This window comes from Megalobrama amblycephala, linkage group LG3, assembly GCF_018812025.1.
Source record: "Megalobrama amblycephala isolate DHTTF-2021 linkage group LG3, ASM1881202v1, whole genome shotgun sequence".
NCBI lineage: Eukaryota > Metazoa > Chordata > Actinopteri > Cypriniformes > Xenocyprididae > Megalobrama > Megalobrama amblycephala.
In genome coordinates, this window is record NC_063046.1 from 50850965 (window position 1) to 50869309 (window position 18345).

At 38.4% G+C, this 18345-nt stretch overlaps 1 protein-coding gene across 3 annotated transcripts in view; it reads right to left on the reverse strand.

The window, feature by feature from the left end:
• The window catches only part of pcxb (pyruvate carboxylase b), a 256057-nt gene that overhangs the window by 173709 nt on the left and 64003 nt on the right, over nucleotides 1-18345 (reverse strand). For all 3 annotated transcript variants that reach the window (XM_048185986.1, XM_048185985.1, XM_048185987.1), the window contains one exon: nucleotides 6486-6648. In XM_048185986.1, coding sequence (XP_048041943.1) covers nucleotides 6486-6648 — 163 coding nt within the window. The remainder of the gene's footprint in view (nucleotides 1-6485; nucleotides 6649-18345) is intronic.

Here is an 18345-nt window from a genome sequence, read left to right on the forward strand (position 1 = left end):
TTGCAACTATCTTGTGATATAGGCAGGCTCCAACGCTCTATACACGGCAGCAGGTCAGGCAGGTGTTGCTTTACACACAATGTATGTTAGTAAGCATATCAGTAAGACCTGCTGAAATTGGCTTGGTAGGCCTCTTTATATTTTAAACCTACGGTTTCCTGTAGGATGCGGATTAAGGGCCCTGAAGTTCCTTTACGTTGGCTGGAACAATATATTATTAAGGGTAGTACTTTGTTTGTCCCCTTTTTTGGATGTGTTGGCTTCATTCTTTGCAGAATTCACTAAAGACAATGAAGCTACTGTTCATATGTATTCGATGTGGGCTTTAACTAAGCTGCACTGTTAGCCACCTTTTGGTAAATTAGCTTTCTCCTCTGGTAAATGCTAGAGTTTTGAGATTAGCTTTCACTAACTTCAGATAGATCTATGTTTAGCATTGGCCTTACAGGCCGCCCGACAATGTGTGCTTGGGTTGAGCTTTGCTCCTCTGAGCTTTATTGTAGAAATATAGTATTCGCAGAGTTTGCCTCCTCTCAGTTAAGAGTTGTTGGTAAAGGCTATTGTTTCTTAGCCCCAGGCAGTATCTATGCTTAAGTGTTGGCCTTATAGGCCCACAGCTATAGCTGACCTAGGCTAGAACTAGGGTTTAGGCGGTCTGCTAGAAGCATTTATACTACCCCTGTTATGTGAGTGTAGTTTTTCCTAGTTCTGGCCTCCTCTTACCAGAGTTGTCAGGCCAAGGCCCATTGTCCCTTTGGTGTAGGTGCAAAATAGATAGCAGCTTAGGTAGCAGACTATTGCTAAGTCTCCCTGGCGGTGTAGGCCCCTTTAACTATGTGAATAGAAACTTTGTTGATGTGGCCCTGCTCCCCCAGAACTATCTAGTGGTACTTTGACTTCAGTTTTTCCCCTGAACTATGTTCAAGCTTGAGTGATATGGTTGTAGCTTTTTATGAAAGCTCCTGTTCCCTAGGGTTCAGTACAGATTGTATCTGTTTTTGGTGAGAATTTCTGATGTGAAGTACCCACCCTGTATTTTTCAGGGTTGGATTAATAGTACTCCCTTGTTATTCAAGGTTATTGTACTTTATTACTTTAGTTCTGATTCCTGCCCTACACTTTGTGAGCTCAGTAAACTCTAATACTGCCACAGGCTAGTACCCGTGTGCTCTGGAGTAGTAAGCCATGACATTGGCCTCCTTAAGAGTATGGTGACATAGTTTGTACTCCCCTTGCTGAAAGGGTAAAAATTGTTTTTACTGATTATATTGCCTGTTGAAATGTATAAGCTCAGGTTGAGTTTAATAAAGTTAACCTCACTACATAGTTTGGTTTTCATATATGGCTCCCTTAGAGCTTGAACACTGCCACAAGCTGACACTCTGTTTGAAGTAGATGGCTCCGTTTGGGCCTCCTTCAGAGCACAATAGCTTGTTGTATTACAAGGCTTGTTGGTAGATGTTTTAGTTAGAGTTTGCTCACTTGGAAACTAGCACTGCCACAGGTTGACGCCCATGTCATTCTGAAGTCGCAGGTCCTGTTTGGACCTCCCTCAGAGCATGATGGCGTAAGTTTGTACTCCTCTTGCTTAAAGAGTAAAAAGTGTTTTTTAATGAGTACATTGCCTGGTGGAACGTGTGGGTAAAATTGAGCTCAGGTTGAGCTAAACTAGTTAACCTCACTGGATGGTTTGGTTCTCAGATTTGGCTCCCTTAGAGCTTAGACACTGCCACTAGCTGACGCCACGTGTCTTTCTGGAGTCGCAGGCCCTGTTTGGGCCTCCTTCAGAACATGATGGCGTAAGTTTGTACTCCTCTTGCTTAAAGAGTACAAAGTGTTTTTACTGAGTACACTGCTTGCTGGAATGTGTGGATAAAATTAGCTCAGGTTGAGTTAAACTAGTTAACCTCACTGGATAGTCGGTTTCTAAGATTTGGCTCCCTTAGAGTTTAGACTGCCACTGGCCTGACGCCCGTGTTATTCTGACGTCGCAGGTCCTGTTTGGACCTCCTTCAGAGCATGATGGCGCAAGTTTGTACTCCTCTTGCTTAAAGAGTAAAAAGTGTTTTTACTGAGTACATTGCCTGTTGGAATGTGTGCTCAGGTTGAGCTAAACTAGTCAACCTCACTGGATAGTTTGGTTCTCAGATTTGGCTCCCTTAGAGCATTGACACTGCCACTAGTTGACACCCGTGTCTTTCTGAAGTCGCAGGTCCTGTTTGGACCTCCTCTAGAGCACAATGGCGTAAGTTGTACTCCTCTTGCTTAAAGAGTAAAAAGAGTTTTTTACTGAGTACACTGCTTGTTGGAATGTGTTGAGGTAGACTGTAATATGTGGGCACTCTACAGTCTTATCTGGTAGTTAAACTCGGTTTCATTCTGACTGCTTATCAGCAAGCAAGCAACCCCCGTCATGTTGCAGGCCCCTTTCAGGGCCTCCATGATTTAGTGCCTACAGTACGGTTTAACTGTTAGGTTGAGCTCTGTACTCCCCTCATTTGAGGGTTGTCCTGCATAGTACTTAGCTCCCTAAGCTGGTCAGTGGTTGAAGGCCTCTCTGAGGCTTCCCTATTGAGGATCAGCCCCCAGGCTGGTTAACGTACTCCCCTTGTTGGGTTCCTTTAGAGTGCACAGCCTCCTCAGTGCAAATAATCAAGCGCTGAGTAGATCCAAGGATTGAGCAGAGTGTTACTCCCCTCATTGGTAAGGGTAAAAACCGCTAAGCTGAGTCCTGCTCTCCAGGATGCCCGTCTCTACGCTCTGGTCTGAGTTGGTTACTGCCTCTTTGCAGTCACTCTTCCTGGATATCTTCTCTGAAGAATGTGATTTGAGACTCTGTGATCAGACAGGTTGTTGGCCAAGACTAGGTTGCTTTATTGGGACCAGGTCGGCCTCCCTTGTGGCATTCAGGGTTGACTTTGTTCCCCTGACAAGTGACTGGCTAGGGTTCCTTCGGGCCCCCTGGCTACATTCCCTTAGAGGGGCCTCCTTTCTTCAAGAAAGTTTGGTACCAGAAGCCTTTGAGCGGCCTTGGTAGGCCTATTATGGAAGGCCTCTTTGAGGCTTATAGCTTGGACTGTTGGCCCTAGGGAATGCTGTCACTGACAGCCTATGTATGACCCGTAGGGGAAGTGGTTCTGGCATTTCTGTTTGACAATGCCAGTTCTGACGTTTGTCTGCCATTTGTTGGCATGCACTCCCCTCAAGCATGGCGGTGTTGGTATATCATTCCCCAAAGCGTGTCAAACGCAGCGTTGAGTTCCCTTTCGATAGGGAACGTCTCAGGTTATGTATGTAACCATGGTTCCCTGAGAACAGGGAACGAGACACTGCGTTACCTGCCATGCATCGGTGCTGCCTGCTGAACAGTCCCTTCAGACGATAAGATACTGACTGCTTCTCTAGGCGCTCCTTATATACTTCCAGGTTGCGCAATGATGACGTCATAGGCTGTTGCCGGCCAATAGGATTGTCGTGATTTGATACTTGTTTTCAGACACCGGTTCACGAGAAGGCGTTCCCCAAAGCGTGTCAAACGCAGTGTCTCGTTCCCTGTTCTCAGGGAACCATGGTTGCAAGCAGTGTACTCAGTAAAAACACTGACACGTTAGCACATGAACCCATTTAAAAAAAAGAAAAGAATAAAATAAAATGCTATATGCTCTGACAACAAAATGGATTTCACTGAATTTTTTATGAAAAAGTCAAAATAAAATGCATAGGAACATGCTTTGGTTGGCTTTTAGTAGCTAGACTGAAGAATGAAAAGAAAGATTTCAGTCATCATGTCTTGCAAGATTTCAAATACTGTACTCTGAAGGTCTAAATGGCATTTTTAGGAGTCAAAAGTATGCTTTTTTTAAAGGGGTGGTTAAATGCGATTTCACTTTTTTAACTTTAGTTAGTGTATAATGTTGCTGCTTGAGCATAAACAGTATCTGCAAAGTTACAGCGCTGAAAGTTCAATGCAAACGGAGATATTGTCTTTTAAAGTTAAAGGTGCCCTCGAATGAAAAATTGAATTTATCTTGGCATAGTTAAATAACAAGAGTTCAGTACATGGAAATGACATACAGTGAGTCTCAAACTCCATTGTTTCCTCCTTCTTATATAAATCATATTTGTTTAAAAGACCTCCGAAGAACAGGCGAATCTCAACATAACACCGACTGTTACGTAACAGTCGGGGTGTACGCCCCCAATATTTGCATATGCCAGCCCACGTTTCCAACATTATAAAAGGCATTAGACAAGGGCAGCCAGTATTAACGTCTGGATGTGCACAACCAAATCATCAGACTAGGTAAGCAAGCAAGAACAATAGCGAAAAATGGCAGATGGAGCAATAATAACTGCCATGATCCATGATAACATGATATTTTTAGTGATATTTTTAAACTGTCTTTCTAAATGTTTCGTTAGCATGTTGCTAATGTACTGTTAAATGGGGATTTTAAGGGGCCGCAGCATAAAATCGGCGTGTTTATAATGATGCCCCAAAATAGGCAGTTAAAAAAATTAATAAAAAAAATCTATGGGGTATTTTGAGCTGAAACTTCACAGACAAATTCAGGGGACACCTTAGACTTATATTACATCTTTTAAAAACATAATCTAGGGCACCTTTAAATGACTACAAACACGACCGGTTTTGGACTACAACGGGTTGGTGACATCATAAACCCTGCAAAACATACCCCCAGGAACACGCAACAAAATGGGCGAGGCCATGTGGTGCAGCATGTGGAAGCGGAAGAGTTGTGTACACCCGACACGAGCGGCGCCGCGCAGCACAGCACGGCGCGTCAAAAGATAATAGAACCCATTATAATCTGTGATATTTTCTACACTGGATGCGGTGCTGAAGACAGCTTCCAGAATCTACATGAATTCAATGCTGGATGGCTATTACTGAATGCACAAAGGCTATTATTGAAAGATGGAGCAGTTTCCACTTTAAAAGCAGAAGCTGCTGTTTATTGGCTTCAAACTTTAAGTACATTTTATTGTTTGTACATGTCTTTTAAACCTATAGTCCTGTTGCTATTTTTGGACATATACAAAGAGCAACTCGTTTTTGCTTCACTAGCCAGTTAGCTAAATTCTACAAACACCAACAAACTTCTATGTTCATAGACAAACAGCTGTTCATGCTATAAATTAAATGCTACCTTTACAAAAATGTGACTACTCAGTCATGTATTCGGCTACAGTAAAGCTTTAATCAGGATAAAACTGTATATTGAAAGCTAAGAAACAGCAGTAACAGCATATCTAAACACTTTGACACAAATACAAAATGAAACCATTCATAAATGTCCTTTAAAAGCTGCGATTGCGATTGACCCTCTTCATCTGGGTCTAATTCGGGCTCAATTTGATACAGCAATATAGACGGCATTATTTACATTTTGACTGAAGCAACGGATGGTAAAGGGCGTGTCATTTCCGGACGCTTCAGCGAATCACGATACACTGTTCTAGCTACCAACCTGCTAACCAATCTAAACACACTGTGTATTTCGGAGGGAGTGGCTTCATAGAAGCAGGAAGTCAAATGAGCCGTTCATATGACAGTGGAAACAGAGGTGTAGAATAAATGTAAAATATATGAAAAATACAGTGTTTTCGAGAAAAAAAAACGAAGCATTAAGAGATGTTAAACTGTGCCCCAAGAACACAATCAAGCCTAGAAAAAAAACACTTAACCACCCCTTTAAAAAATAACTATTATTACAAATGTAACTAAATTAGAGGGATTAGTCTGAAAAGCATTTCAGTGAAATAAAAATTCCCTGAATCATTATTAAGTAATGTAGACCAATTACTCATGTTTTCTGTTCCAACATACTGAGGGGTTTTTCAGTCTATGAAAAGGCATCATACAAAGACAGATTTCTACATACATATGAAGAGAGCTAAGTGCAGTTTCTAGCAGTATCCAGCACAGAGGCTTTTTCTGTTCTGTGATGGTTTTCTTAGTAATATTAAAATGTTGCCACTGGAACAAAACAGTGCGTCAAATTGAGCAGTGCAGAGGACTAGTTGTCCCTTCTTTCAAGTCAATAAGAGCATTCCCTGAAAATCACTTTCAATCAATGCTCCCTGCTTGATGACTCATCAAAAATAACGCCTCTCAAAAAGTGTGTGTTTTAGTGAGTATGAATGCAGAGCAGACAGACATCCAGATAAATGAACGTGGCCTCTTTAATGGCCAGAGTGTAGCTTGGTTTCTGGACAAAAACTGTTATAAAACAGCTCCCCAAAAATAAAAGTGGGTATAAAACTAGCAAATCTAGAGGAAGAAAATACATTTATTTTATTATGAATAAAGATTATTGAATGGACTAATATCAGAGATTTGTTTCCAGTTTCTTGTTGCTTGTCTCCTGTTAGGCCTACTTCACAATCTATCATGGCTCGCATTATTAATTGGAGTGATGTTATTGTAATTTGCATAATTGCATGTCATTTAGCAGGCATACCTCTATGCGACCTGTGTCTGGTTGAAAACCACGGGAGGGGTCTTCTGTAGTGACCCGGCACTGAATGGCACAGCCATTGATCTGGATCTTGTCCTGTTCGAGACCCAACTCAGGAAGACTGCGGCCCTCACACACTCGCAGCTGTGCGTGAACCAAATCCACACTAACAGGGGCAGAGAAAGAGAGAGAAAGCCGTTATCAGCACTAACTGATGAATAAACCCTGAAGTGGAATGGAATTCATTATACAAACTTGAAACACCAATCTCACTTTTATCTTTGACAATCACAGCTGCATAATTAATTCGCTGATCTTCCTCCTTTTGAAATGTTTGTTCATGAAAGAAGTTTGCCCACTTAGCGCTTGCACCAATATCAAGCAATTTGCTTTGATTCATTTGAATCCATTATGATGTAGACGTATTGATTGTCAATGAGACACAGTTTCTAATAATCCAAATCAATCTTTGCTTAATTCAACCAATTAAAGTCTTTCACACTTGCTTTAAAGTTAAAAAAAAAAATCACAAAGAATTAGATTAAATGTATTAAATGGCTATACGAAGAGCATCAAGCACAAATACTAATTTGTTCTCAAAACTACCTAAGGAAATATCTAGCAAATCACTTCAGGGGCTATAGAGATCTGCTATTTTAGCTGACAGGAAATATATGCAAATTTTATCGCTAAGCTGCTTAGTTGATAAACCACTTCAAATTTTATTTTTGAGATTTTGAGAGAGGGGAAAAGACTTAAAAATGTATGTTATGTTCTTGGTTGGATGTAAAGCATATGGTGGTTAAGAAGCTGCTTTGACATTTCTGTGAAAGACACGAGGTACGCTAATGACTTGGCATGAAAATGTCAAAAAGCTCATAAAACACATGCTGTCAAGCATACATACCACAACACCTGTCCAGATCTTGTCAACAGTAGCATAGGGTAACATCATCTGTCTATCTATACAGAATGTGAAGGTGAACTATTTCAAGTCTCAGGTTTGAATAAATGTTCAACCTTGTCTAATTGCAATTTTTCTGGTATATAGCTAAAATAGTGCCCATTTAGCTTCATCTAAAAATGAATGTTGATGCTCGATTTACTGTATGTGTTAATTAAGCATTAGCAGAGTTCTTTTCTTTTGCACAGAGCTGTTCTTACTCCACACCGGTTGCAGTCTGTTGAGGGTTGTAGTGCCAGGTCAACTAAGGAATTAATGTTTGTTAAGGTGAACAAATAGCCAGTCTGTAACGCAACTGGATTATGGCCTAGTTAATTGAAACAAAAACCAAGGGTGAATATGACACACATAGGTTAAAATAGTCAATGTGACTACAGTGGTTCAACCTTAATGTTATGAAGAGTCGAGAATACTTTTTGAGCGCAAAAACAAAAATAACAACTTAATTCAACAATTCCACAATTCCACATGTCTGTGATGCTGAAGCAGGAGCCAGCCAATAATGAGTTGACATTCTGATGTAGCACATGGAAGGGCTGCACTGTATTTACTACGTCAACTGCGTAAGTGACTGACGGGAGAGATGAAATTGTTGAATATAGTAGTTATTTTTGTTCTGTTTTTGCGCACAAAAAGTATTCTTATAGCTTAATTAAGGTTGAACCACTGTAGTCATGTTGACTGTTTTAACAATGTCTTTACTACTTTTCTGGACCTTGAATGTGGTAATTATGTTGCTTTCTATGGGGAATAAAATAGAAATTTTATCAAAAATATCTTAATTTGTTTTCCAAAGATGAATGAAGGTCTTACAGGTTTGGAACGACATGAGGGTGAGTAATTAATGACAGAAATCTTATTTTTGGCTGAACTAACCCTTTAACTGAAAATGAAAACTGAAATACGTCTTCACAAATATCATGAAGCATATGCAAAGCTGACATTTGAAGTGGACCTTACTATTTGAAAAGCCTATAAAATGGACAAATCATGTTTAGCTTCAAATCTAATAATGTCAATGACAATAAGTTTGTGTCAGGGTTAGGTTTGAGGGTATGGTATAATAAATATCATTATATTAGTGTAAATACCACTGATATAGCTTTAAAGGTCTAGTGTGTTTGTGTATTTTGTTTAACTTGGATCTAATAGGTCAAAGTGTGAACTGGGGACTATCGACCCACGCACACAATGTCAAACACAAACACATGCAGTTGATCCACAAACAGAATTCGGATGAATCACACAACATTGTATGAAGACTGAAACATGCATGCATACATACATAGACATACACAGCAGCCCAAAAACAATTTTTATGCATGTCTATAAATGATAAACTTCTTGTCATTTTAGTTTTTCATGGACTCTGTTGTCCTAATGTTTCCCTTTCTGTTTCCTTGGTTTTCGTGTTTGCATTAGTTTCTTCCACGGTTATTTATTGTTTGATTAATGTGCCACAAATGTTTCTTGTTTTCTTCCCTATGATTATCCTTGTATATATATTAATTCATTATCATTGTGTGTGTGTATATATATATATATATCCCTAAGTTTGTAGTGATAAAGGAACACGCCACTACTTTTGAAAATATGCTACTTTTTAAACTTCCCTAGAGTTAAACATTTGAAACGTTTTACCGTTTTTGAATCCACTCAGCCGATCTCTGGGTCTGGCGGTAGCACTTTTAGCATAGCTTAGCATAGATCATTGAATCTGATTAGCACCTCGCTCAAAAATGACCAAAGAGTTTTTCCTATTTAAAACTTGACTCTTCTGTAGTTACATTGTGTACTAAGACTGACGGAAAATGAAAAGTTGCGATTTTCTAGGCAGATATGGCTAGGAACTATACTCTCATTCTGGCATAATAATCAAGGAACTTTGCTGCCGAACCATGGATGCAGCAGGCACAATGATATTATGCAGTGCCTGAAAACATTCCCAACGTGACCGGCTAAGTTTGTGTAGTTGCAGAGATGCCGCCGGCAAATTGGGTACTAGTGGCTGGATTTACCTGTATGCGAATAACCATGGTTATGTGCGTTGTAAAGGGCTGTGATAGTAAGTCGAAGGTGTACTCTACCATCATGTTTCATAGAAAACCAACAAAAAACAAGGAATGAAAGAATCAATAGCTGGCTGCTCTGAAAATAGATCTCAAAACACCGGTAGAATTAATCAACAAATGGCGTGTTTGCTCAAAGCATTTTGGACCAGATGACTCTTTGGAAAACATGGACAGTGTTACCCGTACCACGGTATGGTGTCTAAAGGATACGGCCATCCCAACCATCTTCAGAGTACAGACAGGACCAAGTGTATCATCACCCATGGCTGTAAGTGTAACATTATTATTTTTAGTTAGCTTGAACAACCAGATTAAAAAAAAAAACTCTGCTGTTGTCGTTAGCTACCTGTGAAATGCAATCACTGAGGGCTAGGTTTGCTCGACCATTTGGCTTATACGGTATATAACGTTAGTAGTTTTGTTGTAAAGTTCTGGTGAGGTAGTGAATAGTTTGATTAAAAGAAACTTGTGGAATTGTCGGTATTGTTTATCTACAGTTTCTATGGTACAAAATGCTAGTGATGTTACGTTCTGTACCGAGGCTTCGGAGCGTGTCGAGAAATCATCTCATTGATGACGTCCGAAGCCTCGCTTGGCCTGACTAGTTCAGGAAGCGGTTTGAATCTTGTAAATTCACAGTCCTCTGCCCTATTTAACTTAGTCACTTTCCAGTTTTAGACTAATAATATTGCCCCTCCTGCCTATTATGAACAAAGACTTGATTTACACACATTTTATAGCCCCATTCATTTCAAGCCAATACGTTTATTACACCATTATGTTATTTAATATGCTACATTGACTTAGAAAAGCAGCAAGCAGCCTTCAGTGTATTCCAGTTCAAATAGATATGGTTCAGGATCTGCACCAAAGTAAATATCTTCTGAATCATCTCTCACAAATGTCTCCATGGTTGCAAGGCACGCTCCCTGTGCAAGCAGGTGGTCACGTTGATTAATGTTGACGGAAGTTAGCCTTTTTTCAGGCGCTGCGCCTGCTGCACCCATGGTACGGCAGCAAAGTTCCTTGATTATTACGCCAGAATGAGAGTTTAGTTCCTAGCCATATCGGCCAAGAAAAGCACAACTTTTCATTTTCCATCAGTCTTAGTACACGATGTAACTACAGAAGAGTCAAGTTTTAAATAGGAAAAATATCGAAACTCTTTGGTCATTTTTGAGCGAGGTGCTAACAGTCTAATCAGATTCAATGAACTATGCTAAGCTATGCTAAAAGTGTTACTGCCAGACCCGGAGATCAGCTGAATGGATTCGAAAACGGTAAAACTCAACTGTTTAACTCTAGGGGAGTTGAAAAATTAGCCTATTTTCAAAAATAGTGGCATGTTCCTTTGAGGTTGGCCCACACTATATGTTTAAAATCTTATCAGATTTTCAAAATGTGAGAGACAACAAACATGACAGCCATTCCTTTCAACAAAAACAACTATAGAGAGAGAGAGAGAGAGAGAGAGAGAGAGAGAGAGTGTGTGTGTGTGTGTGTGTGTGTGTGTGTGTGTGTGTGTGTGTGTGTGTGTGTGTGTGTGTGTGTGTGTGTGTGTTTGTGACATATCAGGACACAAATGTGTATAATGACATGGGTATGACATAGGTATTACAAGGAGAGGGTGACTTATGAGAACATTACCCCATTACACCATTTTTCAAAAGGCTTATAAATCATACAGAATTAGATTTTTTTTTTTTTTTTTTTTTTGAGAAAGTGAAAATGTGCACCGTTTTCTGTGATGGGTAGGTTTAGGGGTAGGGGTAGTGTGGGGATAGAAAATATGGTGTACAGTATAAAAAAACATTACGCTTATGGAATTTCCCCACAATTCACAAAAACAAACGTGTGTGTCAGTGTATGTGCATGCTGTAGAGTTGCAGCCACTGGGCTATAATAATATTCATAAATTTAGCCTATGTGACGTGGTTGTGTATGATTTGGCAATAGGAGACAGCCTATATACTGGTCAAAATCAGGCCAACTCCCCAAATTTTTAAACATGTTTGAAAATGGTCGGGAGGTACTTGTAAACAATCTCGGCTCGGCTCATAATTCCTCTCACACAATGCAAGCTGCAGCGTGTGCGCCCAGCTTAAAATATTCCATTCAAATCTGAGTCCCGGCTGTGAACACAGAACATTTCCAAAATATCTCGTAGTCAAATATGACTTTAAAGTATACAAACATGGAGGACAACAGGCAAGAAGAAATAGCGATAATAGCGCTCGGACTGATTTTTACAGAACATTTGCGGGAAAAATATAAAAAGGTTTGGATGAAGTCATGGAGACGGTGTGAACACGGACTTTACATATTACAGTGCGAGGTTTGTTTTGTTCCACATGACAATCTACAGAGTGTGTTCGCATTTGTCCTCAGGGTTCCCTGCACAAAACAGGATTTCTGATCGTAAATATTCAACATGTTGGATATTTTACGAATTGTGATCGGTGCAGTCCTAGCAGATTCAACCACTCTTATCACACCTCACACCACAGGAAATTCTGATAAGATTTTCTGTAGAATCATCAAGATAATTGAGACTTCACCAAGGACTGTCAGAATGGGAGAATTGTACCCAAAATCGGCCTGATTATCTGGTAGTGTGTGGGTGCCTTAATTTGTCTGATCTCTTCTGTTTTTTGGTTCTTCTGTTTCCTGCATTTTTGTACTGTGACATCCTGAGAGTCTGTTATTTTGATTTAGTGTGTATTAAAATCAACTGTTGCGATTAGATCCAGCCTCTATTTCATCTTGGCCTCAACCTCAGCGTGACACTTCTTCAGAGAAAGTGAATACCTTATCAATATTTCAAATCATGAACCAATTGTGCACATAAGCATGGCAAGAGTCCAAACCATAGCAAAGCAAAACAGTGTTTAAGTCTGATCTTGTGGAATACCCAGCTAATAATCTTTAGTTTTCTCCTGGAGGTTGAGTAAAGCCCCAGAGCCCCAGCACATTAAACCATAATGAAAGTATTGTTTTTCAGCCTGTTTCTGTTTATAGTTTTTCCCTCGTTATCCATGCCTACCAAAAATGTGGGATGTGGATGAGACGAAAATATACAGATTACACCCACAAAAAGAAATCTGAGAACAACTCCAGATGAATAGAAATGCAGTTTTGGAAACATGTTTTTCTGTTTGTTTATTTGTTTGACCAGAAAATACAAAGCTGGTTTCAAACTTGCGTAAGCATTTGCCCAGAAGAATATAGGTAAATTCACCAATTTATATTTCGACCTCTTGCATGTAGTAATTCAGCTTAAAAATGTTTCACAAATCATATGCATTTCAAATTAACCAGGCATTAAATTCTCTAAAAGTTGTGTTAATTACAGACACTTATAGTTCTAAAAAAGTGACTATTTACTCAGCAAATACTGCAATGAGATTTAAATCAAGAAAAAATCAAGAAAAATTACGATGTCATTCTTTTCAGTGTAAACTTTAGGCTTATTACAGATTATTCAAAAGTCAGCAATACTGTAAATGAAACTGTACGCAAGTCAGAAGTTTGTGAACATTTTCTATTGACCATGGCAAAAGTATTTCATCAAATGAAAATTAGTCTCACTAAAGTATGCCATAGTACAATGGTGTGCGGCATCCTCTATAGCTCTCAAAACCTGTCTGCAAGTTTAGAAATTGCATCGAGCACACTTGTGTTACTCTGTACCTGAATAATTCATTATAATTTTTTACTTCATTTACTTGATTTTTGCTAAAATCAATTGTTGTCCGTGCATGCAAACTAAATGGAACTATCAATGGGTACAATTTATTCTTAATGAATTTTCCCCCCTTTACATCTTTGTGTGGTCTGTGTGCATGTGGAACTTCACAGCGAGTTTAAATACAAAGATACTTTTCATTTCAATTGCCGTAAGGCATTCCACTTCAATAGTGATTCTTGTTTTTGCTTTCTTTTTAATGAGCAACAAAATCAAATAAATAACTATGTGAGAGGACAAGTGGGAGGTACTCATGAATAAAGTCGTGTGTGTCCAAAGCGCAAAACGTTCATTCTACAGCTATATTCTTATCTGTAAATGTTACAATTTCATGCGAGCATTTACATTTTGCATAAAGGCTCGTCCTGACAGTCGGTGTTAAACTTTAAACTTTACTGAATGAGCGCCGGCGCGCACCCGCGTGAGACAGACAGAATGCAGGAGAGAGGAAGACAAATAATATTCAGCGCAAAAATATTAATTTAGCTGAAATATCTGTTGTTTAAAGTTAAATTTAGATTCAAAAATCAACATGTCATTCAAGTATTTTATGAGAGTAGTAACTGTAAAGGGATAACAACATGTAATTGAATATAAATGTAATACATTTCTCATAACCTATTAACAGGATAAAGAAATGACAGTAAGAGGTTATTGTGTCCGAAGTGAATGTGTGTGTTCCTGCAGAACATTTATCTTGCCTGTTGGTTAAAGGTGCTAAAGAGGATGTTTTGTTTTATACATTTTTGCAATATTACTTGAAACTGTCTTTACTAACTGATAAAAGACTATTTATTAGGTGCACTGAAAGGAATAATATTAATATACATCATCTGTGCATGAGGTAGGGCCTTAAAAACATCAGCCAATCGTTTACGCGATCATCGCGTAAACGATTGGCCCTCTGGCTTGTCAATCACTGCCGTAACATTCCTTGTGAGAGACGAGCGCGGCTGCGCTCTCCAGTAACTTTCCACACTCCACAGGTGCCGCATGCAATGTTTTTGTCAGGAGACAGGAGTAACAACTGCAGATTATGAGTTACCTGTGGTGAGTCCGACATAATGAATCCAAAAAACACGACACAGCGAATGCCGGTGGTAAACACTCGTGTTTCAATACTTGTTTTGGCAATAGTTTTGGGAGGCGTTCCTTTGAAATGAGCTGTGAAGGAGGGGGGTTGTTCTTAAGCATTCGCTCATTTCAAAAACTCAGTAACAGTCTTTGGATTCTCAGTCGAAGAAAAAAATCCTCTCTATCACCGTTAACACTGATTTTGTGTTTTTCTTTATTATCTTTATTACTATCTTCATTTTTAATGTAGAGTAGAGATTTAAACCAATTCACTATATACAGTGCTAAAGTTATTAGACATCTGACACCCAATGTAAGGTTTGTGCCACAGCTGTTCTAAACTATCAGTATTGGTGCTAAAATAATTTTTCATGTTTCTGTAATGATTAATCCACCAGTATGTGTAAGCTCTTTAGTTACAGCAGTATTTCTAAAGCTACAATATATTTATTGTTGTTATCCATGAATTTTTGATTTTACTGTTTTACAAGAAAGGCAAGAAAAAGTAAAACACTTCATAGTTGTTTGTTTTTTCAGATGCCCAATTACAGTCAATAAGAACAGAGACTGTTATTAAGTTTTTTTGTTTGTTTGTTTTTTTTGTGGATATTATATGTGAATATTATTTAGAAACTATTTATTTGTTTCAGTTTATTTTCCTAATAAATGGCAATACCATGTTTAGCTTTAAACAAGTTAGAATCCTAAAATATTTGTGTTCTCTCTTTATTATGACAGGTAGTCTAATAAATTAAGCACTGTAAGTTTTCATAGAATTCGATTGGCACATTTGTTTGAAATACATTGGGCAGGATGTGCAATACTGTGTTTTTTGTCAATAAAATAATCGATTTTTATCGGATTAATCGATTAACCGAAAAAATAATCGACCAACTAATCGATTATCAAAATAATCATTAGTTGCAACCCTAAATGAAAACGTATTTTGCATTTTTATATGTAATATAATATAATGTTATATAATGTAATATATGAAATGAGTACAATATAATATAATGTAAGATAATATAATATAATATCATCTATGAAACGAGTCAATACAAATGCTTTGATATCTTATCAACTATCGTGCTTTTGTTGCGGTTTAATGCACCAGTAAGATTGAACCTGAGTGGAACTTTTATTGTGTAAATTCAGTGCAGATTTCTGTATAACTAACCACCGGGACATAGGAACAACTTTACAAAGCCTGTCTAGAAAAACAATCCCGAAATTACTATGAGGCGAACGTTCATGATGAATGACCCATCGTGCAATACACACACAAGAACAAAGACACGAGCAATTACTACTGGTGTCAGCAGCTACATAAATGTCTGTAATTTAAATATTCACACATGCTCTCACCTGTGATCTGCATACAAAACACATATGCCTTTTCTTGCCTCTAGGCATCACTTTATTTTCAAACAGCGGACTCATAATTAATGTCTGCCATTGCTATTGAGCTGAGAGACACCGAACAAGAAGCTGAGAACATGTGAGGTGTAGAATATCTAATGTCCTACATGCCGAGAAGGAATGAGCGAGAGAAGTGTGTGTGTGAGAGAGAGACAGGGAAAGATTACGATTCATTCACTAATATGTATGAAAGCCTGAAAATAAAAACAACAAGACAAAAAAAGGGATAGTTCACCAAAAAATGAAAATCGTGTCATCATTTACGAAACCCCCACGTTGTTCTAAACCTGTATTTTTTTTCTTCTGTTGTAGATTTTTGCTATTCAAGCAGTTGACGGTAGCCATTGTCTTCCATAATAGGAAAAAAAAAAAAACACTATGGAAGTCAGTGGCTACCATCAACTGGTTAGCAACATTCTTTAAAATATCTTCTAATTTTTCCCAGAATATCTATTTACACCACGTGCCAATAGCCCACCTTGTTGGCAGAGGCTATTTAAAGTCTGGTTAAGCCAGACAAAATTACAAAAGAAACCCATATGATAACAGGAGCAGTGGCGTGGAGAGCAAGGTGGGTGGCGTTAGCTTTTGACGCGATTGAATCCACCATTTTCTGAACTCAATCTTCTCCCTTTTCCTATCACATATCAGCTTGGAGAGCCATTAAATTTAAAAGAAAAATGAAGAAAATATCCAAAAGGTGTAAATAAAGTGCCTGATGGGTATTTAATTGGTCTATAATTGTGGTGTCCTCGCATTGATCGGACAAGCTGGCACAGCTCACAGCTCATTTTGCCACGCTCAAAAATATGGCTTCCTTCCTGGACCTTTCAGGACACCTTTTTTTTATCAGCAGGTTCAATATAGAGGTAGGTGTAGAGGGGGGCTTTAGGAATAGGACAAGTAATATCCCCATAAGGCAGCAACCATTTATGATTTTAAAGGGATAGTTCACCCAAAAATGAAAATTCTGTCATCATTTACACACCCTCATCTCATGTCGTCCAAACCTGTAAGACTTTTGTTCATCTTCAGAACACAAATTAAGATATTTTAAAATGAAATCTGAGAGATTTCTGTCCCTCTATTAACAGTCTACACAACTACCACTTTGATGATTCAAAAAGTTCATTAAGAAATCGTAAAACTAATCCATATGAATCTAGTGGTTTAGTCCAAAAGAGACGATTGCTTTATATGATGAACATATAATCATACAGTGTATATATATAATCATATGAATATGTTCTTATTATTACATACTGTTTTATAATATACAATATATAATATGCAAAGAAAATACTGCTATTTTCACTTAGTCTAAATAGCTTCTGCCTTCTTTTTCCCCTCCCACAAAAAAAAATGAATTATGAAGTAAAGCGAAAATGTAATGAACAAGTACAGTACATGACTTTTCAATTGAATGAAATTGTAAACAATCAATGTAAAAACATTAACTACATGCATTTTATAAGCCAGGCTTAAAACTGAGCACTCAATTTTATGCTGTAACAGCGGTCAGGAAAAAGGTTGAAGACCCCTGCAATTGCTTACTTGTCTTATTCTCAATATAGATATCATCTCACCACAGGTCCAGGGTCAAACATGTGCTGTTCAAATCGAAGAGGTCACAGAGGACACGCGTCACTCAATACTAATCAAAGATCAGCAGGAATGTGCTAATGAGCTTTTAACACCATGCTGACCTTGGGTGGTTGAAGCCACATCCTTTCCACAAACAAACATAAATACACACCTCTGCTTTTTCTGCATATCCGATCGAAAACAGGTGTACACAATACATGAATGCAGATACAAAAGCACATCCTGTATTGAATGTATTGAGGAGACAAATGCATGTTCTCTATAAGCTAACTTTTACCTCTATTTCCAAGCTCTTGTATTTCATCTGGGTTTCACCCTCAGCCTGCTGTTCACAGAAGCATTAATTATTGGCTTACCGCTTTTATCTGCCACCCCACACTCATGAGTCAGAAAACACATTCAGGAGATAATAGGATAATAATGAAAAAAAATCTCAAGTAATAAATACAACATGAAAGAGACAATGAGGCCAGCAGAGACAGAGAGAGTACAGCAGCAATAGCAAAGAACTGTTATGAGATCAAGAAAAACACTGTGAATACTTTTGGACAAGAAAAAGAACAATTACAGATAGCTGTTGATTTAAAGGAAAATATTTTCTCCTACGCAAGTTCACCATGTACACATAATTACAGTGGGATCCAAAAGTCTGAAATCGAATTAAAAATGTGTATGATTTAAACCTGGATTTAAAAAAAAGACTGTAGTCATGTTAACATAAAACAAATAAGTAACACATTACATTAAAGGTGCAATATGTGATATTTTCTGTCCGCTAGAGGTCGCTAGAGGCCTATTCAAAACAAAGGCGTAGCTTGATGACGCCAAGTTTGAGCGCGGAATCTCGGGACATGTGGTCTTCACCTCAACGGATGGTGGAAACAGTCGGGATAGGACTCAGGAAGAAATCATGTTCATGGATGATATTATTAACGTTACTGTAGTATGAAGCAGAGCAGGACCGATGTTGTGTGAGCTGAA